The sequence below is a fragment of the Melanostigma gelatinosum genome (assembly GCF_949748355.1).
Source record: "Melanostigma gelatinosum genome assembly, chromosome: 2".
Lineage (NCBI taxonomy): Eukaryota > Metazoa > Chordata > Actinopteri > Perciformes > Zoarcidae > Melanostigma > Melanostigma gelatinosum.
In genome coordinates, this window is record NC_136635.1 from 29556736 (window position 1) to 29580950 (window position 24215).

Genomic DNA, 24215 nt, shown 5'->3' on the forward strand with positions numbered 1-24215 from the left:
ATGTCAACTCTTCTGGACCCCAAGCGCTACTACCTCCTCCTAAATCTCTGTCTTTGTACAGAAGCTTGGCCACATGGTAAGTAAAAGGCTTTTTCTAGCAGTTCTTAAATCTAATTTTGTTCTTACTGTACTATCTTTCTATTGCATGGCCTTGTCTTTGTGAAAATGTTGCCAACTCTTCAAAAGAGCCTGTTTGCTTAATTGCTGACTAACTGTTGAGTTATTTCATGTCGATGAGTCACTTCTGCTGCCACGACTTGTCTCAGCTCATGCGGACTCTATGTGCCTCACTGAAATAAGAACAACACATAACTAATGCTGGTACAGCTCGTACGCAGCTCTTTCCCCTGCCAATGAAAGTAGATATTGGGCGTATTAGTGAGGGTTCAATACCACAAACGTCTGAGGTACCTCAACACGGTGCATCGTTGTGGGTTGAAAGGTCACACAGCAGCTTATGATCTGAGAGTTGGTTCACAAACACAGTTCAGCTTGAGTTTGTTGGCGTCGTCTGCCACTAAATCAGCTGCCGAGATGGATTTCACATCTCAGCAGTTTGTCCGGTCAATGTGAAATGTTGTGCAAGAAGGTGTGATCTGCATCGTCAGGTAACAGGAATATGTACTGAATGGACATATGTGTACCTTAATGTCTATAACCACATAAACATGCATTATGGGGCTAAATCGGTTGGACATATTTTTATACATAGATGAAATGTGAAAGCAGAGCACAGGAGTTACACTTGTTTATGTCTCTTATTTTATTTAATAGCACATTAAAAGAAAATTTAATGAAAGAATTTAAATAATAATTGAACATGAAAGGGAGCCCAAAATCCCAAAAGGCTTCTCATAGGTCTCCCCCACTTTAGATATGAACAATCAAATAATCTAAACATGATTACAATTATGAATGAAATAAATTTCCAAGCAGGAAATTATTTTCCTTTAAAAAAATAAAAAAGTCTCACACAAATAAGAAAAGTAATATGAAACTTAATAAAGGAAGAAAAGAAAATAACTCCAAGAAAATACCTAAAACTAAGCTCTGAAGGGTCAATCTCGAGTTCCAAACACACATTTCATTGTGCTCACTCAAATAGAAATTCTAATCACCTGTTTTAGGATGTGAAAAAGGGATGAAAAAAGTGTTGTTCCTGTGTTTTTTTTAAACACTGAAAGAATTTAATTCTGTGTATTATTATATGACAATAATAATGTTGAGTTAATGTTGTGTTGTAATACTATTGTGTACTTTTTTATGTTGCTGCTTTGGCAACGTTCTTTCATACGTCTGGCCATGAAAGCCACAATGAATTGAGTTGAATTGACCTGGGAGCTAATTAAAATCCACAATATGGGTCCTATCCAGAAAACAAACAAAACAGAAGTAGCCTATCAGAAGTCTGAGGTTTCAGTTGTTTGCAAATGTAATTTGATGCCACTTGTCCCTTTGTTTCGGTTCCACACCTCTGAAAGGGGACAACTGCCCGAGCGCCGAGCGGAGCGCCATGTGTCGTCCATGTTGCGAGTACCACCTGATCCAGTGTCGCTGTCCCTCGAAAGGGTCCATTGTACAGAGTGTCGCCACGGCTGGAGCGGAGGGGACTGTAGAAGTGAGTTGGGTTGCTTCAATGCAATGTCTTGCCACAGAAATGGTTGAAAAGTCTGAATACTCAATGATGCAATTCCGAAAAAAAGTGCTGTTGTGTTCTCACATACCATCTATACATCTCTTTATGCACATATGAAAACATTAATCTCGGGTCATATGCAAGGTTCCCATTCCACAATGATTGAGAGAGCCGACAATAAGACAAACAACATGTGAGACATCTCAAAATGACCGTCATGTGCTGTAAAGCTTTCAATTATAAGTTTATTATCGGTTCAGAAGCATGAACACCGAAAGATAAACCTAGTCTCTAGCACCATGAGGAAATACACAATCAATTGATGGAACATTTAATCATATTCATCTCTGTGAAGCATTTGTAATACACCCTAAGGACACTTGGTGGCGACAATGCTTTTTAGTTGTTCTTTGGTTTCAGCCAAGCTTCAGCTGCAGTCAACTGTTTGTATCGAGTTGTACTTTTCGTTCACAAAAATACTGACGACATAATTATCGGCATTGCGCTACAGCAGCTACCGAATGAGTTACATCCAGTGTGTGCTGGTAAATCCCACCGCAACACCCTGCTATTAATAGAGGAGAGCAAACAAGTGTACCTGCTTGCCACTCCTGTTATTCACACTCATTATATTCTTGTTATTTTTGTTATATGGCCCAGGGGAAACTGCCACTTGGATGCCATTCTGTCATGTTCCATCAGTTTTGACGTACACAAGGGAAGACACGTTGGGTAACATCCCTTTTCCTACACAACCTGTTTGGAGTCTGTATCGGCCCAAGTGGCCAAGCATTCACGTTAAATATGAATGCTGCTCGCCACGGTCAAAATGCCCCGTGCTACTGTGATAAAGCGCACATTTAATTGAGGATGTGAATTTTTAGGTAATTGCAATTGTCTTGTGTTACAGCATGCGGAGGCGTCATTCAGCGGGCTCAGGGTCACGTAGCCGTGGAGAGTTACCCAACAAACGCCCGGTGTGAGTGGACAGTGCGAGTGGCGGGCGGCAGCAGCGTCGAGCTGAGGTGGGTCACTTTTGTCGAAGCATGAAACAAACGTGGACTCAATATCTAAAACAGAAGGGGGGGGGGGGGGCGGGAATGGTCAGTCTTTATTTGTAAAGGCACCACGATTAATATTGTTTATTAAAGTCACTCCAGGTGATAAATAATGAGAAAGGCATGGGCATTTTACTTTCTGCAGCGAGTCTCGCGTCTCCACAGTGCAATAAGTGCTGGAAAGAAAGGTCTGGCTCCACACATTCGTATTTTCGGTGAAGCGGGAAAAAGAAACGCTCAGGCTTCTTTGTATTTCTTTCATCCAATCACAATCGTCTTGGGCGGTGCTAAGCACAGGATGCACGACAGCCTGACAAAACAGGAAATGTGACATCCTTCTTTTTGAAACAGGCCCCATGGTTTATGGACATGTGTCATGCATGCGTGCTGGGTACTACTTTTTCTGAATTTGCGATTCAGGAAAAGTCACAGTGGACAGCAATCACAGTGGACCGGTTCTTTATCTCCACCAGCTACGGTTGAAGCAAACTGTTGTGAAGCAAAAGTAAACAGTCATACGAAAATTGCGCCCTGACAAAAAAAAAGTGCAAACAGTGTTTCAATTGTAGGACCATCTTCAGCACATCTGGCACAGCTCAGCTGACGGTGAGAGCCGAGTGGGGGGGAAAAGCCCACACAACTGATGTGAATTCTTTTGAATTGAAAAAAACAACACAATTTAAACGTAACATCTGTTCTGCTATTCTGCAGCTTTTCACTGCTCAGTTTGGAGTCGGACCACAGCTGTCGTTACGACTACGTCGAGGTGCGAGACGGCGGCGATGTGAGCTCCCCTGTGATTGGCCGCTTCTGTGGGGATCGGCTGCCCCCTCCGCTCAAAAGCTCTGGGAACCTCTTGCACGTCCTCTTCACCTCAGACGGCTACAACAACTTTGACGGCTTTGTTCTTACTTTTCAGGCGAGTTCAGGCAGGTACAGCCATCGTCAGTGATACAGCACGAAGAACACACAATGCAATCTCCTACTCCCTGCTGTGCTTGTTTGTCTTGTTTGACTACTTTGCATTGTAATGTGTGGTTTTGCTCTGATTTTGTCCACACGCTCAGCTGATGCATTGTACAATGTGTTCTCATCTGTGGAATCCACATAGAATATATCAAGAATGTATCAGTCTGATATTTCTCTCATTCATGATATACTCCAGGTATCACGGTCATCATGAATACATGATGCAGATGATACTCTGCTCTCCCTCCATGCACGCAGCACCTCTCTTAGATTGCTCCACAACCTTTTTCTTTCATTCTGCCGTGTGTGTGTGTGTGTGTGTGTGTGTGTGTGTGTGTGTGTGTGTGTGTGTGTGTGTGTGTGTGTGTGTGTGTGTGTGTGTGTGTGTGTGTGTGTGTGTGTGTGTGTGTGTGTGTGTGTGTGCAGCCTCCCATACAGGGCAACGATGTGAGACATTCGGCAACATAGATTAATCATACTCATCTCTCTCCATTTGCCCTCTTTGAAGCAAATTATGCATCTAACTTGCATCCCATTTATCCAGTTCTGCTCTTGCTGGCGGACCTGAACATATCATCGTGGCACTGCGGCAATTGTTAGGACTGCAAGGCCTCTGATTTAACAGTATTTCTGTAAAGATTACTTCGATGAGTCAAAGAAGGGTTAGGTTTAGCAAATAATTAATTCTGGAGGGCAAACAATTAACCTCTTCAAGATAATATCAAAAAAGGCCAAACCAAAAGGTGGTGGTAATAGAGAGGCAGGGCAATCAAACGGGTTCAATTCCTTCCTCAATTTAACTCCAATTACAAAAGGTTAATGAATGAATTTGGGGAAACTAACGTAAGCAAACAAGTGGTCACTAGACAGTTATATGCCTCCGCCGACCAGTCATGTTGCAGTTTATATCCATGTCTGTCCAAAATGTAATCACTTCACCATTTCAATCGTGTTAGACGTTTGTGTGAAATTCTCACAATTGAGTTGTGGCCAAACGCGTGTTTTCTGAAATTCTAATCGCTCCAACTGGACGTTTGTACCAAATTTGATGAAAATGGCGTTCATGATCATGGACCGAACAGACAACCAGAAGACATAATGACTCTAAGAAAGGTCTAAAAAAGTGGGCGGGGCAAAGAGGCTTCAATTACAGCATAGACGAAATGGTAAAAAAAATGGTTTGTAGCTTCAGTAGTTAACTGCACAAAAATGTCATAAAGGTGATTTAACTCCTTGAATCACAATGCAATATATGAATGCAGTGAACTACAAGCAAGCTATACTGGAGACATAGTTTAATTACATGTAGTTCACTACTCTCCAACACTGGTTTTCAAACATTACGATCAGTTTTTGAACCATTTATGTGAATTCAATAAACAGTAACACATGTATCTTTATTGAGTTTTGCATTGCAGTGGAGGTTTTTCTTTCATTTATCACGATAGATCATTTCTCCACAGATTCGGGGGTCAAGACTAAAGTGTGTGCAACCCCAGAGAAACCGGTGAATGGGTATTTACTGCCTGTATATGGACCAAAGGAGGAGCTTGTATCTGTAAACTACTGGTGCCATCCACCTTTCACACTGATCGGCTCCCAGCAGAGCATCTGTCTGCCTAATAGCACGTGGAGTGGCACGGTTCCTACATGTGTAAAAGGTACTTTTTTCCCCCATCAGGTATCTTCTGGTCTCTTTTTCTGATGTGTGTGCAGTATAAAAGCCACGCGATGTTATTTGATGTTATTATTGTAGGAATTCCTTTTCTCTCTTACACACATACAGGCCAAACAAGCACAGTCCGGTGTTCCCCTCCACCCAAATTGCTCAATGGCTACCACAGAGCTGCTCTGGACGCAGCTGGAGGCGCAGAGGTTGTTGGGTTTTTGTGTAAAAAAACCTACATTTTGAGTGGGATCCACCAGAGCACCTGTCTCTCTAATGGATCCTGGAGTGGCAGGCCGCCCAAGTGTGTGAGAGGTAGCCGTTTTTCAAATCGCATTCGGGTTGAGAACACACTGAGTAGCTTATTTTCTACGTCATTTATATGTGAAAATGTTTCCAACACACAGGTAGTCTTACTTTAAATTCATCTGACAGGCAATTTGCCTGGAAATTTACATCTCCTGACATGAAAAAAGTAACAATTCAGAAATAAGAACACAATGATGAGTGCATCACAAGGCTGTTCGTTTGACAGGATTAAGCAGTAATGGCTTTGAATTCTTCTGAATAATGAATACATTTGTCCCTTATATTTTATGCATAGACTTGTTCCTATTTACTTTGCTCACAATTATTCATGTTACTGTAACCGAATTATTTATGCAACGGGAGCTCAGAAAGGGATTGTTGTGCACTAATAGTCACCTGCTTGATTTGCCTCTACAGCGTGTCGGGAGCCCAACGTTTCTGGACTCGTGCGACAAAGTGTTGTGAAGCCACATCTGATGTCAAGGTAGCAACTAAGATACAGTGGTGTGTGTATTTACATGATTTAGGCAACGTTATTGCTAGCCATGCTAACAACATTCTCAGTTTGTGTTCGGTTCTGATCCCTTAACGTTTCATCTAGCGCCATCATCAGGTGCAGCATTTCAAGTCCCGACACTAATGGCATTCCCATCAGCCTCAGCTGTACTTTGTTTTGTTCTTATTAGCAAATGTGAGCATGCTAACATGCTAAACTAAGTTGGTGAACATGGCCTGCGCTCGAAATAGAGTGGCGCAGGGATGAGATCTTTTTTTAGCATCACACTAGTTCCTTAACACAAAGTGGGATTTTTCTTTTCTTCATTAGATAATTGCTGAAAAGGTCTGTGGCAAGTCTGTAGTTGTTAGCAAGCGCCTTTTCAAAGACACTTAAAAGCTCCAAAATTCACAAGAATTGCATGAGCTGGCGTATTGTTGTAGAACAAAACGTAAAAAATAAGATAATAGTAACATGTGGATTTTGGGCATTGACAGAATGCCCAGATGTTTTTTCTGAGTATGAACTTCAGGGACATAACTGCTCCAAAATGCATTGCGTCTCTTTAGACTTTCCAATGGCGAAATTGCGAGGAAGACGGTTTAAATATTCAACAGTTAGATGAAAACGGTCATGTGACACAGACGTTACTTGAGTTCACCTCACGGTGAACAGTCTGCTGATGATGGTATACCTACCTGTTAATTTAGTAGGCAGTACTGATTGATATTTAGTATGTTCGTATGGGATTTTGCCCCAGGAAACATAACTGCTCAGCAACGACATGTTAACATTGTCATTATGAGCATGTTAGCATACTGACATTAGCATTTAGCTCCAAGCACTGCTGTGCCTTAGTTGGTTAATCAGCATCATTTTAGTCTCTCACCCATCCAATGATAGCATCTTCTGACAAAAAAATAATTGAAAACAGAATACTATGCAAATACAGGTAAGGAAGCAATTAATATCCATAAATACACAAAACTAAACAACTGTGATGGGAAATTAAGGCTGGAAAAAACCTTTTTCCTTTTCCACAGAGATAATCCAGACCAAAGAATCCACTTCTCATCCAGGGAGAACCTGCACGATTTGTTGTCTGCTGGTTTTATTCCACTTGCATCGGATAATCTGTCAAAAAAAGACGACGACGTCTTCGCGGATCTTCCTCGTGGCTTCCACCCGGTCCACACGAGCATCGAGTACATGTGTGCCTCCCCGCTCTACCGCCACACGGGGAGCTCGCGACGCACCTGTCTGAAGTCTGGCAGATGGAGTGGGCGCCATGTTTCCTGCTCACCGGGTGAGAGCAGCAACAATAGACCCAGCTTGGGAAGTGAAATCTGAGTTTCTTTCACAGATAAAGAAAAGCCTGCTAAAAAGCCTAATCTGGACCGGTTTGACCAATACGGTGGCGAATGACAGCAAATGCTTCAGCGAGATGTTGCTCTGTAAGTCTAACAATAGATTGCTGATTTCAAGAGGAGAGGGAAAGTTCATTCTTGACAATGGCGTAAATATGCAACTGCACAAGGGCCCGGAAGCTGTCAGGGGCCCATGAAGGTTCTGCAGCTGTGTTATTATGGATATCTTCTGGGTATAGCTATTCAACCACAACCCTGAAAGTACTTGCAAATGTCATAGCTATGTATACCACCTCCATGCCTTATGTATAGCAAATATATTTGAGTCATAGTCTTTTATTTATGCATTTTTACATTTGTCCTTGATGCATATTTGATAGATGGATTAAACAGGCTGTGGTTTGAGTCCAGGGTAGACTGTTAGATTTGGCGTTGATGAATTTGGCGCTTTGGCTGCTGTCTGTGGTGCTGATCAGAGGCTGGTGTGTCCACGTGTGTGTGTGTGTGTACGAGCGGCATTTCGGCTGCTGATCAAAGGCTGGTTTGCAGGATGGGCGTTGCGTGGCGACAAAGCAATTGTCTGCTTTGCAATTATCTGGTGTGGTTGAGTGTATGCACAAATGTCCAAAGGTAATGCCCTCTTCTAACTCTGCCATAAAAACTAATAAGCAGATTTTCCGAAATGCAGGGCTCTTTTTTTAAAACTGTAATAACATTTTTGACTCACTCTTCCTCTTCTGAATGTCACCTTCCCACAGTTTGTGGCAAATTCGACACTCCCAGTCCACCCAACCTCACAGACACACCGTGGCCGTGGCACGCAGCCGTCTACATCCGCTCACCTTCTGACCGCAATGCCAGCGTCCACAGGCCCCGTGGAGCAACCGTGTCTGTCCAGCAGGGGGCCTCAGAGGAGTCCACATTCTGGCACCTCGCCTGCAGCGGCGCTCTGCTCAGCCAGCGTTGCGTCCTGGTGGCAGCTCAGTGTGTGGTGGACAAGGACAAGCAGCAGACCCGTCACACGGCACATGTGAAGGTTGTCATAGGCGTGCAGGACCTGACATCCAAGGACCGGCAGAAAAGCCTGCTCCACCTCAGGGTACAACACAGTCAGAAAACATCTACTCTGTTAGTTTAAAGTGTGAAAATCCATCAGACAGTTAAATATTTGTTCTTATCAGATGAGTTTGGAGCTAAAAAATGTCAATTAGTTTGAAGGATGAAAGATTTCTATGGTTTTGATTTTTTTACTTTAGATAATTTGAAGTAAATGACTATTTCTTTCTGTAAAGTCCTGTCAGTTGAATTATTCATTTAAATGGTGGTAAAGCTTTTTAGACATCAGTACAGCCATTTACTCCACTTTTGACCTTGCAATTACCATAACCATACTTTTTGTGGCATTTTTATTTTCAAGTCAAACGGTGCACAAAAGTTTCCCATGACTACCGAACAGCAGATGCGGTGATAATATTAAGCAAGGAATCTTCATTAAATAAATATCGTCTTCTGGATAGCTTTTTGTTTGTGAGCGGAACAGGAAGAAATCCTTTGGCTTTTAAAATGTGCACTTAAAGCTTTACCGGGGTATTTCATTTGGATGTGAAATCCTTGCGCATCTTGAAGCGTATTATCTGATCTTGACAAATATTACAATAACAGAAGTTGGCGCCTTCTTAGTGACATCAGGCTTTCTCAGGTATTCAAACTTCCAAGTTTCATCCGTTTTCAACTCTCTCTTCCCCAACAGGTTTCAGACATTTTAGTCCATCCAGATTTTTACTCCACACCGGGCTCCGATGTGGCCGTGCTCAAGCTAAAAGACGAGGCCAGGATCAGTGAGCGTGTGCTGCCAGTCTGTCTACCCACAGTGCAAGGTGGAGAGGTGACGGCGCAGGAGGCTTACGCTGCGAGGTCGACTTTACCGAATCACAGAAGCCGCCACAATCCCACCAGCCAGACCACGCTTGTTGCGTTGGGTGATGTCGCTCAGTGCGAAAGGGAATTTGCTCGAGGAGGAGCGCACACTGCAGTGATCGGTGACGACACGCTGTGTGTCTTCAGGAAGCCGTCCAGTCCCCAAAGCCCTTGTCCCAGAGTCATTCCAGGCATCGCAACCGTGCCAGCTGTGTTTTCGTCCACGAGTGGTGGCTGGTCGAGTCAAGAGGAGACTCCGGGGGCCTCCAGCACAGGTTGGCAGCTTCTTGGCTTAGAGAGTTCCAGCTTTAAGGAGGAGAACTGCCACCAACAGACGCACACAGTTCAGACACGAATAGCCAACTTTCGAGACTGGATCGAGAAAAACACAAAGTCGATTTTTTTTTACTTCCCCGATCTCATTTTAAGCCAATTGCCGACAATTTCATTGCCTGATTGTGTTACTATTTCTATCATGAACAGGTAATATAATATGAAATATCACATAACATAAGAACAAATTATATCATAATATAATTTATGATAAAACAAAATGAAAAAGCCAGTTTGTGTCTCCATACTGCAGTTCCAACTCTCCATTCTGCTGGAGTACCCTTGGGCAAGCCCATGACCTCTGACCTCCATCTATCTGAATACATTTTCCAAGAATGATAAGTCGTTCTCTGCACAGTAAGGCACATAGTGTGAAAACATGCATTAGCCTCTGCTAAGCTGACATAAGGACATTTATTTATTCAGTTTGCATGTACAGTTTCAATTTCCCAATATAACCTTTGCATACATTTCACATGCACGTGCCTGTTCAAAAGCACAAGCATTCACACAGCCCATCATCTAGAGTGCAGCGATGGATCATTCCGCTTGTTTGCATTCACTTCACAAGCTCAATGTGTGCATGGTCACCCGTCACGGTAAATTACTGCCTTGCACGGTACCCGAGTGTCTTTCCGCATGTGAGGCATTGGGTTCGTGAGTCCCCCCCCCCCCGTAGACTGTACAACATGTGCTGTCATTGAGAAACACACTGAGAGGATTTGCTAAACTTAGCTCTTACTCCTGAGACGCAGACGCCCGCTGTGCTCTCCGCGGCTTTGTGCCGGACACCTTCTAAGCCCGGCCAATTAAACAATGAGTCGCTCAGTACAGTCTGCCTCTGCGGCTTGCGAATGGATCGCAATGTCTGAAGATTGTATTTCTACTGAATGACATGAACAAACACTGAAATACACGACTGTAAAATGCATTAGGCTGCAACTTTAAACGCATTACTGACTATTTCACATCAAAACATCATAAGGAGAGCCACATGAGGAAATGATAGTAATGACAAGTAATTGCATTTCAGTCGACATCATGGGCTCGGGCCTTCAAGTTTTACACGAGCAGAGGTCTCCATCCACGTTGCTAAAAATGGGTGAAAGTTTGCTAATCTATTCCTCTTAAACTGAGAGAACACCCCACCCACGCCCTGAGTGGATGCACTGACCTCTCATCTCAAATCCCCACCTGTCTGCCTGCCCCGTGCGTGTGCAGGGTGTTTGTTTTCGTCGCCAAGGGGAAGGTAGAAGGATTTATCTGCCTAGAGGAGGAGAGGGGGAATATGCTGCAACACCTGTATGACTTCTCTCCAACAATCTCTCAATGCTGCTTTGACTCAACCCACACTTGAAGGAAATTAACGTTCACTTCAATCAGGGAAGCCCACCGATTTAACGGAGACGAGACTTCAGCAGGTGAGCACTTCTCATTTAAAGATGCTAGAGGCGGATGATTATACTATTCTGCATGCGCCTTGACTGGAAAACTGGTAATTGCAAGTAATAAAAAATGTAAAGTAGAGCAATTGGGCCTGCGATTTTCCCTCAAGGTGTCCCAAGCGTCATCCTCTGTAGTGTGATGCATGTTGATGCTGAATGACACCTCTCGTACTTAAGATGGTTGCTTGGTTAGACATTAATATGTAGCTACAAGGGAAGAGTTGTTACAATGTTTCTACTGCGACGTGACCCCATTCTAAGAATACCTGAATGTAATGGATGGTGCTGCCTGTGATTGTGTTCATACTCCGGAGTGAATAACTCGTTGTAGGTCAACTCAGGGTGCTGGCAAAACGCTTTGAGTGAAAACAATCAGTGCACAAAAACAAGCCGGGTTGGATCTCCTCCACCGAAGAATGCGAGAAACACACAAACTGTTGGTGGATTTAAAAGATCAATGGCTTCACATCTGGGGACAGGAACAAGTCAACCCAATGTATTTTATGGAAGTGACAGTTTCTTAAAGCAATGCAAAACTGCTGGCCTTGGGCCACATGTGCATCATTTGAGATACGGCGCTCTGTGAGATCCACTCCCACTACACTCCCCAACTCGAGACAAGGCTGCGAGAAGATGAAGTTGAAAAGAATAGCCCGGAGGGTTACGCTGCAAATCCTGAGCAGATGAGTTGCACAACAGACAGATTCTTCTTTTTTTAAGCTTGTTTTTAGGGAATCTGACTACAGACATAATGACAACCACATAGTAATAAAACAATGTATTTTTCGCATTTTCAATTTGTCTCATATATTTTACAGTGCACTCTCAGAGAGAGGTGAAATCGTACCAATTAAGAACATAGTGGACACCTGTGGCATCAAAATGTTTCTTTCCTGTCATCACTCACTCACTTCACACTAACCCCTCAAATAAAAAATACAAAAATAACACAGAGCTTTTTATTGCAATATATTAATATTTGTGAAGGAAAAGGGCTCCTCTTACTCATCAAGGCGCTGACTGGAGGGCCTGAGGAGAAATATCCATCCCTTCACTAAAATGACATGTTGTCCCTCTAAGGCAGCGGTTCCCAAACTTTTTAGGCCGCGCACCCCCTTCTACATCCCGACCGGGTTCGCGCACCCCCCCCCCCCCCCCCTTAAAAAAAAAAAAAAAAAAGAAGCAACAGAGCCTTTTAAGCCTTCATAGCCGCATACGAATCGGACCAATGAGAGAACAGTTTGCTCGCGCGTGGCATTTGTTTACAATATTTAGTCCGCTGTTAAATGTTGCAGTGTGAACACAAACCGAACAAAGGAGCAACTGCAACATTGTATCATATTAATCCCTGAATCAGAACAAAGCAAATGAACTGAAGGTGTGAAAACGCCCTGAAACACTGCAACAAAGTTTCAATAACTTTCAGTGACACAAGGCGTCACTTTTAAAGAGCAATACGGATCGCGAGGACACACGCACAGGCTCAGAGGCAGATTATCACATTTAATTTACAATTAATGAGCGACTAATGCAGCCAGGATGTCTTCGGACAAAGCATCGATGTGGCGCGACACAGTGTTGTCGGACACCGGGATCATGTCCAACTTTTTTGCTTCTTTCTCCCCAATCATACATTCCACCATCTCTCTGGCAGCTGGCAAGCTCACGTCTTCAGTGATTGTGTGCGGTAGCCCCTTTCTCGCTGTTCTGTAACCAGATATGAAGCCCGTAGTGCGTCATTTATAGACCCAACACATGAATGAGACTGCAGTTGTTTTTGGCTGTTTTGTCAACTCCTCCAATTTCGATTTAAAATATGTAAGGGGCTTTTGACTTGCACTGGCATGCTTGGTGTTCAGGTGGCGACGTAAATAAGAGCTTCAGACTGTTAGCCAGAACCTCACTGCACACCACGCACTGTGGCTTTGGGGAATCTGCGTTGCCAATCCAAGTGAAGCCCAGACACACATACTTTTCATCATATTTCCTCTTGTTTTTCCCAGTCTGATGCTCACTCTCGTTTCCTCTTTTTCACCTTGACTCCGCGATGGGCCGATGTGCTCCCGATTTGTCTGTGCTGCACCTCTCCGTTCCCCTCGCCTCCGATTCCTCTCTCTCTCTCTGTCCCTCTCCTCTTTTACGACTGATAGCTTCAGATGTCCCACCTGACAGCTTTTAAATTAAAATTACATTTTTTTTTAATATTTAATATTATTACACCATCAGACCGCCATTACACTTTTCCTCTCGCGCACCCCCTAGAGGCAGCTCGCGCACCCCCAGGGGTGCGCGCACCCCACTTTGGGAATCCCTGCTCTAAGGTATGATTACCACTAATAATCAAAAGCCGTTCTGACCATTATCATAGGAACTCTTTTGAGTCTTTCCTGTACAGTATTTTCACATGGTCATTATTGCCAGAGATCAAAGATACATTAAAAACACTTCAAATGCAGACAAATCTATTCAATCCTTTAATACCAGACAAGGACAGTTTTCAGCTATGCATGATGTAAACTTCTTGTTATTATTTTGATATGATTTTTTAATTTGTGATTGAGAATGTGACTGGACACTGTACAGGGTTCAGTGGTTGTATTACTCATTTTGACAGGTGTCCATATAACATGCATGTTTACATAAAAACTTTTATTTTGAAATGCTGATGTGTCTATTCTAATTCAGTGCACACTACCAGTGATAGCGTGTGGCATCACAGAGGTGCGATGCTTATTTTGAAGTTGCCAAGTTGTCGGTGACTCTAAACAACACCTGCGGTAACACTTGGATGTATTGGTAGCTGGCTGAGATTCAACATGTAAACAACATTTTTGGGGCGGGTGCGATATGGATTTTTTATATTTTGGGTTAATGGCAGCTGCTTCCCACTGCTTCCAGCAAAGCCAAAGACTTTCTGGAACAATCTTTTAAATGCACAGAGATGGAGATTGATATCAATCCAGCTTTAATTTGCCTTAAAGAAGGACACGGAGGCTTCATGAAATGAAGTCTGAGTGGAAACAGCATCTCCTTTTCAACTTCACTCTCAGTGGAGGGCATGATGGCAGAGCAAGTCAAGAGATCCTTATCCATCTGAATTTCTTTTTTTTAAATTGTACATTCCCTGCATAAGTAAGAGCAGTTAACTATCATAATCATGAGCTGGTGCTGAGCTCTGGCTCGGATCCAACTGAAAACCCTGCTCTTAGCAGACAGATGTAATTAAAATCATCAGTGAGACGGGATCATCAGCCATGCCACATGCCTCTATGATGCAAAACAGGGTCTCTATTAGCTGGTGAGTGACAGCACTCACTGTAGCCTTCCCTGATGTGCATCCACTGTGTTCCAGTTTTACCAGAGGATACTTGGATACTTTGCCGGGTGTTTATATGACTGCAACCCTGCAAGATTCAGTCATGAAACTTTACGCCCCTGGCCTGATTTGGCGCCACCAAACTTTAAATGTGTGTAGTTGCGATCAACATGAAGGCCTGAGTTTGAAGATGGGTGTGGCCAGAGCAAGGGTTCACGAGTGGGGAAGGGGCGATCACGACCCCCTGTGGATGGTGCAAGATGGCCTGGAGTTACTTGTGCATTTCAAATATTTGTTATAATCCTAATATTAATTGCAGTTGGATCTTGGAGCCGACGACTAAAAACTTGGATCGATTTCTGTAACGTAAGCCAGTAATATTCGTCAGTACAGTTGAATATTTACTTTCATCTCTTCGGTCTGGCATCAATTGGTATTAATTGATGTTCTCTTTCAGAATATCCCAGAAAATGTTTGTGATTCATTGATTTATCTATTTATTCGTTCTTTTTTGAACCTTTATTTAGGAACGTTTCACTGAGAGGAAGCCTCTCTTTTGGCAGGAACGCCCTGATCACATTTGCACAGTTACACACAAGCTGCCCAGTACAACCACAGTCTGAGTTGCTGGCCAGTGAGCACTAGACCCCAACTAACACTTACCGGAATTAAATGATCTCACTTGTTCTATGAAGAGAGGGGCACTGTAATTTCAGTCTGTGGGTTGAACTGTGTCCTTGCTACAATAAATGGCTGTTTTAAATTGGAAACTTAAAATAAATCATAAGTTTGGCTGTAAATCAGAGAATAACGATGAAAATTGTTCCAAACTTTGTTCCTGCATTGTTTCTGCATGAATTGTCAGTATTTTACCGACTGACTGACCCCCGACTTACATCCTTAGACTAAATCTCTGCAGTTAATGGACAAAACTGGGCGCTTTGGTTTGCTGAACTCTTAAGATAGATAACCCATGATTTGAGTTTCCTGTTCTTTCACAGCACGAAGACTGATTTTGTTTTAGGTTTAAAATCAAAATACTGTGGATGAAGGCTGTAAAAGTTCTGTTATTTATTGTTTACGTCCGTTCCTTTATTCCACTGAAAACAGTACAGCAATCAATAATTACTGACGTTGAAACTACTGCTGACTTTGATTGTTTATGCTGTAGTTTTTATGCAGCGATGAGTCTTATTATTTTTGTTATTAATCCTCGCCAGCAGCAGAAAGACATTTTGGCTCAGTTCAGTGTTTCCTGCAGTCTCTGTCTGAATGTCCTCCGAGGAATCTTCCCTTTTAAGTCAATGCTGTCAAAAAGATTTTGGTATCAAAATGGATTTCTTTCTGTAGGTTTCTGACTGTGGGGTTGTTTTGGATTGTAATATTCCTCATGTAGACTGCTGATAATGTGGCTCTGACTTCTTTGTCTATGTAAGTTGAGGGCAAAGGACAAAGGCCTGCTAAGGTCAGCTAATGGCTATCCAGTTAACAAACAAAGGACAAAGGCGTGCACGCGTCAGATACCGCAGCTTGGTCAGGTTCTCTGTAGCCTCTGTATGCAACGCACCAGGCTTGCAACTAACTCCAGTGTAAACACAACTGAGACCTTGATACACGCTCAGCTGATGTAGTGTTTGACCTGGGAATGAGAACAGGCTGCACACCTCACAGATCAACTGTTGCTGACTTTCTGTTTATCGCCGGGATAAATTAATTCCTTGATTGCCACAAAGTGATCCGATATCAGTATCACCACATAAAGGATGAGACCTTTGTTTTATGATTTGTGGAAATGTTCTCCACACATGCGGACTTGTTCTCTGAGCACGTCTGATCCATCTCAGTGTGTGTGTGTGCTGGATTAGGGTGGCTCAGAACAGATTAGTTAATTATCGACAACTGCTGTCGAAGCGTGGCGTGCGTTGTCAGGTGTTGCAGCATGAGGCCGGCTTGCGCTGAGGGGAGAAAAAGGCGGAGCGAGGTATGGCAACGCATGGACAAATGCTCTGCCATGTGCTCTTAGATTGTCTCTTTTCCTCTGTGTCCCAGCTCTGGGAGCAGCCCAGCAATGGGCATCTTCACACACCTCACCGGAAGAAAGTGTGACTTACTCAAAGCACTTTCACCCGGCAAAATTGCAAACCTGCAGAGATACGCCTCTGTCCTACAGCAGCTATTTTTTAAATAGTCCTCATCCTTCAGTCAGACAGCTGGCATTCAATTCTCCTTTAATTGTGGTTCGACAATTATTTGATTCCCGCGTCAAACGATAAAGTAGTAACATGGTGAAGTGGCCATTTCAATGACGATAAATTATAAGGCTTAAAGCCTTCTTAAGAGGCTGCACGTCATGACTGACCTATAATAAGAGACCAAATAGGAGCATGAAGACTGTCAAAATGTTAAAATGGCCCCAATGACGACACGCACCTCAGTAATCATCTTGTCCACATAAAGAGTCCCAACATAACACTTAACGTTAGGAATAAATGGCAACTCAACCGCAATAACTTCATGTCCAATGGCCGTGTCACACCGTGAAACTAAAAGGAGCCGGGAAGAGTGGTATCATACTGAGGCCACTCAAAGACTAAGCAGCAATAAATAGCCACACCACTTCAAATACCTCAACTCAAATCAGGATGAGTGCCGGCAGAGCGCGGAGCGGCACGGCAAAACATTCAGGGTCGTATTACTGGAAGACGACAAACACGTGATTTATAAAATCATGAAAAGTATATCCGGTACTTGGCTTCACTTCCCTTTTATTTCCCTTCATCCCAATTATCAAGTCATCTCAAGCATTCTGATGTCGGTTTAAGCCGAGTAATAGAAATGACCAGCCGCACGCATGCCGAAAGCATTACAATCAGTGAGAAATACAAAAACATACCCAAACATAAGTCACAATTGATCTCTGGTTAAATACTCAAAAACGTGTTGAGGAAAAAGCTGCAGTCAGCTATTTTTTGTCTTGTTTTGCTCACATAATCAACTCTTATTCTACTCAATGAGTTCTCCTTGAAGCTTTTTGCAGGTTATTTTACAAGGTCTTTTTTAGAGTGAACTTTAAACTTTAAATGAGAAGCTGACAAAGTTGTTTCTTTCCCTTCCATGGCTCACATATCAATGAAGCATCAACCCATTTGAGATTACAAAATAATCAGCGAGAAGCTTAGTTGTGTTGTTTGCCCACAAATCGCAGTAAATCATTTAAAATGCTCCACATGGCAGCACAGATGAACAGTACACATTTGATCAGCCATCATGAAGTGCGTTACGTGACTATGTTTAATGACAGAATTCGAGAAAAACACGGTATATGCATAGCCGAGGTGTTAAAACTCCTTTAAAAGGTGTTAAAACCTTTTTTTGAAAGGGCTGTACAAAAAAAGATCTGCAAGCCATGCACTTATGAATATCTGCACTTAAGATCTGCACGTTCAGCATGTGGACGCTTACAGAATTGCCCTGCTGAATATGCATCGTTTTGTTTTATTTCTCTAATTCATGAAATCTAAGTAAATACGCTTTTTGAAATATCCAAACACTATTTGTGTTTTCAGTGAAGTAAGAACCTAACACAACTCTCAGCACCTATTTTCTCCCGTCCAGAACCTGCTGTGACTTGATTCCTTTGGACGTCCAAAGCAAATGTAATAACTTTCTCGCTGGAAGGAGAAGTAAACAAATAAAACCAAGAAAAGAAAGAAAGCAACAAGGATTTTCACCCCCTTGCTAATCTCAGCAGGTTGACTCCACCCTCCCGGTCTGGGAGACTCCTGTCAGACCTCCAGGAGTCAGTTTACCTTGACACACCACCCTGAGGCTGAATGATCTGCAGTGTGGGAATAGACATCCAACGCTGAGAAAGAAGTGATCTGCAGATATTTTAAAGGAGTGACGAACCCTGTCTGAAGGGATAAAAGAGTTTTTGTGAAGCTTCTGACTGGATTTACAAATGCACGAGTCATGACTTTGTTATTTTGTCCACTGACGCGGATGGCTGTGCAGTAGCTCTCCACAAATACAATTTCAATCCAAAGCAACATACAGAACAACTGCTAAGCATTATTCGTAGCACACAGTGATGAGGTAGTAGTGTTTGAGATGAGTCATCAAAACATTGGTTCTGAAGGGGGGGGGGGGCATCAAAATCACATTCAGCTGCTCCTGTGCAGCTTTGCCTTAAGAGTTGAATGATGTATGCAATAACAGCTGCAGCCTTTTGTGTGCAGAAGTAAACGGTACAGTAGAAAAACAACCGTATAATCCTGTTATTGATATGATGAATTAAGTTGTTTTTTCAGATGTATTTGTCATTACAGCACATGCACTCCATCCATGGTTCGCCCCTTGACCCTTTTGCATCAGCCTCACAATCAGAGATGTCGATACAGTGTATTTTGTGTGACTTAATGGTAAACGCATAAAATTACAAGCTTGCATTGAAAAAAAGTGAGAAGTAAATCCTAAATATGTCCTTATGTTTGGTACGAAACTGCCTTACATTGCTCATCCATGATTTTTTGTTGTTGTTGGTCTTAAAGGATTTGTCCATTGCTGTTGGGGAACCTCAACAAACAACACCAAAGTTTGTGATTCAAATCTGTAATCTCCTGCTCAACAGTGGTCAGGCTGAGTGATGGTGACACCTTGACTTTTCCTGGGAAGCCCCTTTTGTGTTGCATAACTCAATCACTTGTGTGCTGGAGGGGCTGATTGCACCCTCTTTCGAAGGCTTATGTCTCATTAATGCTCGAGCACAGTGTATCAGACAGGTGTGAATGACTTGGCAGTTGCTCTGCCCTCACCTCAAAAGTTCTCTGTTCACTTTCAGTTCTGCAAAATCTTATTCAAATATTGGATGATCAAAGTTCAGTGTTGTTGAATGTGGGAAGAAGAGTGCATTATGTTCCTAGTAAAAGCTTTGTCGGCCAGCTGTACTGTGTGTAGTCCTGAAGGGAAGTACTTTGTCTGGATGGAAACTTTTCACTCACTCCACCACCTTCGCTGAGAGAAACCTTTCTTCCGTGGGTGTTTGCTGCCAGCATTAATATTCCAGGTGTTAAAGTCACGAAGGTCGACTGTGTCCAAGTGACACGGGCATTGGCTGTTGCATAACTGTGCACGTCTGTACTCTGCAGAGGATTTATCGGCTGCACAGGGGAAAGCTGATCTTTAAGTCAAAGAGGCTTTGCGGCAAACCACAACAAACCTGAGGTACTTGTTGCTTCGGTGAGATGATGAAGCAGCAAGATCGAAGGATGGTTGGGATCACTGTGTGAAATGAACATCTCTGAGCCGTGAAAGTCCTGGAAACTTTCAGAAAGCATGAAGCCAAATCACTGACTCCATAAAAAAACACATTTTATTTGCTTGTGATGGAAAAAACCCATTTAACACAGAAACAATATCTCAAAATGATCATAAATGACTATGCATAGAAAGGAGGCATAGCAGAGGAGGAGGGGGATACGAGTAACAGCTGGTGTTCTGTTTAATCAAATTGAGTAAAAACAAAAAGTCATTTAAAATGCAGATTATAAAAAGGCCCTTTTTATTGATTCTGTGTCAGTCACTAATTATAAAAGGCCATCTGCAAACTTGTTACAACTTTGCATGCATTCAGCATGCAGAGTATATGCAGAATGCATTTAATTTAATCAACAGGTGAACACTTTTGAAATAGTAACATTGCATGTCAATACCATCATCAATGCCTTGTGTGTTGCCGATAACTCTACTGTTAGCCTGGTGAGGGTCTATTAGACAGATGTGTCTCCTCCGGTGCACATGATCGCACTACTAGGAGGATATAATGCGTTGGAGATTCACGTTATCCCCCAAGATCCCACCCTTACCTGTGCAGGTGCCCTGACCAACCAGGAGGACTTGAAGTTGCAGTGACAACAATGTAATCCCTCACTGGCTTCACACTAACAAACATTGCCAGAATGCACAACCAGGCTGGAAGTCTCCAGCATTCTATTGGTTTCATACTCAGGAATAATGGAATATTTCTACTAATTCTAGTGTAACCCCATCTCTATTTTCAGCCTCCTTCATAGTGTTTATGTCTTATCTGAGCTTAAAGTTCGGCTGGTAATTAACACCAGCTTTTCATTCTTCTTTGCCTCTTTCAGTGCCAACAGAATGCAGAAGCAAGTGGAGGTTAAGATGGACGGGACCTACCTTGAGCCCACAGTGGAAAGTTCTGAGAGCGTATGTGGCAGTCTGTGTGATAAAGTCATGAAGAACATGGTTCTCACTCTCACAATCTTGGGTAAGTAAATAGAATTAGAGTAGGACGGACATTGAACTGCTTTCCATGGTTAATTGACTAAAAAAAGAGAAGACGATTGTTGCGGTGACAACACGCAAAGTGTCTTCACAGCTCATTGGGACACAGCTCAGGTGAGACGGATGTCTGGCTAGTTAGCTCGGCCGCTTATTTTGTTTGGCTTATTTGCTGTAACCAGAGTAGCATTAAAGCATGGTGGACTTATCAAGCTACCTCCGGCAGACGCTTCAGAGTCCCCCTGTGCAGGCTCAACCTCTTTAAGAACTCCTTTGTCCCCTTGTCCACCAAAGCCCTAAATGGCAAGCTAGCCAGAGCTTAACCCCTGGAACACCAATTTTTATTTATTTTTATTATCTATACACTACTGGTGCGTTGTACAACGGGCAGTGTACAACTGCTTGTTTTAGTCGTTACGGCAAAACCTCACCTCCGTCAGTTTAGTTTATACGAAAGCTATCCCACTACAACGGTCGCCATGGCAACAGTGCACTTAAAAATGGCCGCTGCTCTGACCATCCTGCTACCTCGATTTGAATGAGAATGTCCGTTCTACTCCTATTTTATTTCTATGTTTACACCAATGGGAAATTAACTGTGGAAGGAAGCTGGAGGATCAGCAGACAATCCACCCCCACATTAGCAAAAACACAAGCTTCACTCAGGAAGGCCTTTCAAATCCAGGACCCTCTTGCTGAGCTGGTAACCGCTGAGCGGCCCTACGTGACGCCAATACCTTTTTGCTAAATACCATTCGAATATGAAAATGGTTCACAGCTTCTTGTTAAAAGCCTTCAAAATGAAAGGAGTTGCATTCAATTATTTTCATATTATTTTTTATTACTAATATTTCATTTGAAGTAAATAGAAACAAGAAAAAGTTGTCGTCTTCTGTGTTATTTTTTCAGTTTTCAACGACATTTTTACTCTACATGTGTTGACAGATGTTCAGTGATTATAAAGATTAAAGTTATAATATTTATACTCTTGTCAAGGGTGATACATAAGCAGCCTTATGGAGTTAAAGGTTTTATTCAACACACATGTAAGCAATTGTCGCTGTAATTACTTTGGTAACGCATCTGCACCGCGACCCTCAGATGACAGGTTGCGTTATTTTAAAACTAATGAGCAAAAAGTGAGATTGTATTTGTCACAGAAAGTTGATATGATCGTGTTCAGACACCTTCAGCGTTCAGGGTTCGTGTCTCATGGCTCTGAGTCACCACGCTTTGTGATTGATTTGTGTTTTCTCGCTGGCTTAGGTGTGTTTCTGGGCTCCATCACTGGAATGCTGCTGCGGCACATATCGCCTCTCCCTCCTGAGGTCATTATGATCGTCGCCTTCCCTGGAGAGATCCTAATGAGGATGCTGAAGATGCTTATTTTGCCTCTTGTTGTTTCCAGTCTGGTCACAGGTGGGTGAGTTGCTAAAGTGGCTGCTGCGAACGTTCTGCTCAATTTGCTGAAATGAGGTCGCATGTTGCAACTTGTTGCTGCCTGAGAGTTGCGTTGCAACGGGAGAGATGAGAGAGTGGGCGGGTTTTTTCCCTTCAGGCATTTTGTGTATAAACAAGACCTGTTTGGAGGACGAGAGGCATATTTATTTAATTTTTTTCCCTCACCTAAAAAATACATTTAGTGAGAACATGAACATCATACTACGGTACTTCAAAAGACAAAACAGACAAAATCAATCCAGTCACCAAGAAATATGATATCTGATATCTTATTATTTTAACACAAGCCATGATCTTTTTTCGAACTTTAAGCAAGCAGTTTTGTTGCCTAAACAAAACAAATTGTTTCACAATGTTAACCGCATGGTGTATTTTGTAGTCGTTTCTTACTGTGAAGAAATATAGACATTTAACGTATCCGTGGTTTTTTACAAATGTACAATGCTCACATATTTTCAAGCGACTCGGTTGACTAAATCTATTGACATACAGTATTTAGATAGAGTACGTTTTGTTGTCGGTATACTGTGTTGGCAGCATTCCCTTTGAAATGCACATCTATAGAAATTAAAGAGCACATGGTTGTCCTTCATTTGAACATTTAGTTTATGATGTACAGTGCTGTTCATGTACATCTAGATCACAGTAGACCTGTTTTAAAAAAAATTGATTCATGTTGTAATATGTTTTTTGTTGAAAATACCTGTGGTCACACGTCAAATCACTTATACTATATAGTACAACTTTGCTTTACAAGCTTGTATTTGTTTTAATAATGATGCATATGTGATATTTGGAAATATTGTCCACAGTAGGCTATAGTGTGCACACACATTTTCACCATTAAGTCTCCACAATCCTTGATAGTTGACACGACTAGCAAAGCCTTCCTCACAAACTCAATTACCCTCAGTGTTGAAAACTGCAGTTATTCATTATGTGGCGTTCCAGAAGCTGAGACAGTTGACAAACAAATGTGAATTTAAAGTGTAATGTGAATTTTGTTGGGTACAGAATTAGTTTTTCCAATATATTTGCACAATATGTTCTCACGGCGAGAACAGTCACCAAATCAACACTTTGAGGTCGGCCTTATGTGTGGAGGTGGAGGTTTCACAGTTCAAATGCTGCAAAGCCGGTCTGACTGGAAGCAGCTGTTTCTTGAAGGCAGCTGATCAACTTAATAGTAATGTTGCATTTCAAATATTGTTAAGCATTTGTGCTAAACATTTTGCATTTGTATATAATAAGGAACGACTTTTTTACATTATTTACTAAATGAGAGAGAGAGAGAGAGAGAGAGAGAGAGAGAGAGAGAGAGAGAGAGAGAGAGGCAATATTTGGAGGCAAAAGATCATGAAAATGCACAGATACATTTCAAAATCTTACTTCATCACCATCTGATAAAGAGAGAAACATTTTCAATACCGCGCACTAACCTTGATTTTCTTCTAAAACATACGATGCCAACAGGACTAGCGGGTTTGGATGCCAAATCCAGCGGCCGCCTGGGCACCAGGGCCATGGTGTACTACATGTCGACGACGATGATCGCAGCCGTCCTGGGAGTGATCCTGGTGCTGCTCATCCATCCCGGTAACCCCAAGCTGAAGGCCAACCTCGGGCCGGGAAAGAAGAACGACGATGTGTCGAGCATGGACGCTTTCTTCGATCTCATCCGAAATCTTTTCCCAGATAACTTGGTGCAGTCCTGCTTTCAGCAGGTAGGAGACTCACAGAGAGATTGCACCCACCACATCGCATCTGATTCACATGTCACTTGCTCGAACTCTTTGTTCTTTTCTCTGCTTCTTTGTCCAGATCCAAACAGTAACCACCAAAGTACAAGTGCCCACGAACAGAACCAAAGCACCCCCACAATTCACAGTTAAACGGACGCTCCAGTTCAAGGGAGGGATGAATGTCCTAGGTAGGTGAAAGG

At 42.6% G+C, this 24215-nt stretch overlaps 2 protein-coding genes across 2 annotated transcripts in view; both read left to right on the forward strand.

Moving 5' to 3' along the window:
• Positions 1-16700, forward strand: pamr1a (peptidase domain containing associated with muscle regeneration 1a; the record flags this gene model as incomplete). Its single annotated transcript, XM_079291812.1, is given in 12 exon segments — positions 1-76; positions 1482-1571; positions 1574-1618; positions 2547-2661; positions 3406-3617; positions 5127-5324; positions 5450-5644; positions 6056-6122; positions 7178-7440; positions 8260-8600; positions 9252-9901; positions 16562-16700. Coding segments are annotated over 12 exon segments (2391 nt in total).
• slc1a2a (solute carrier family 1 member 2a) overlaps positions 9578-24215 on the forward strand; it is a 19851-nt gene continuing 5213 nt past the window's right edge. The window contains exons 1-5 of the mRNA XM_079293752.1: positions 9578-9693; positions 20659-20798; positions 22079-22231; positions 23747-23997; positions 24095-24203. Coding sequence (XP_079149878.1) covers positions 20669-20798; positions 22079-22231; positions 23747-23997; positions 24095-24203 — 643 coding nt within the window. The 5' untranslated portion in view covers positions 9578-9693; positions 20659-20668. The remainder of the gene's footprint in view (positions 9694-20658; positions 20799-22078; positions 22232-23746; positions 23998-24094; positions 24204-24215) is intronic.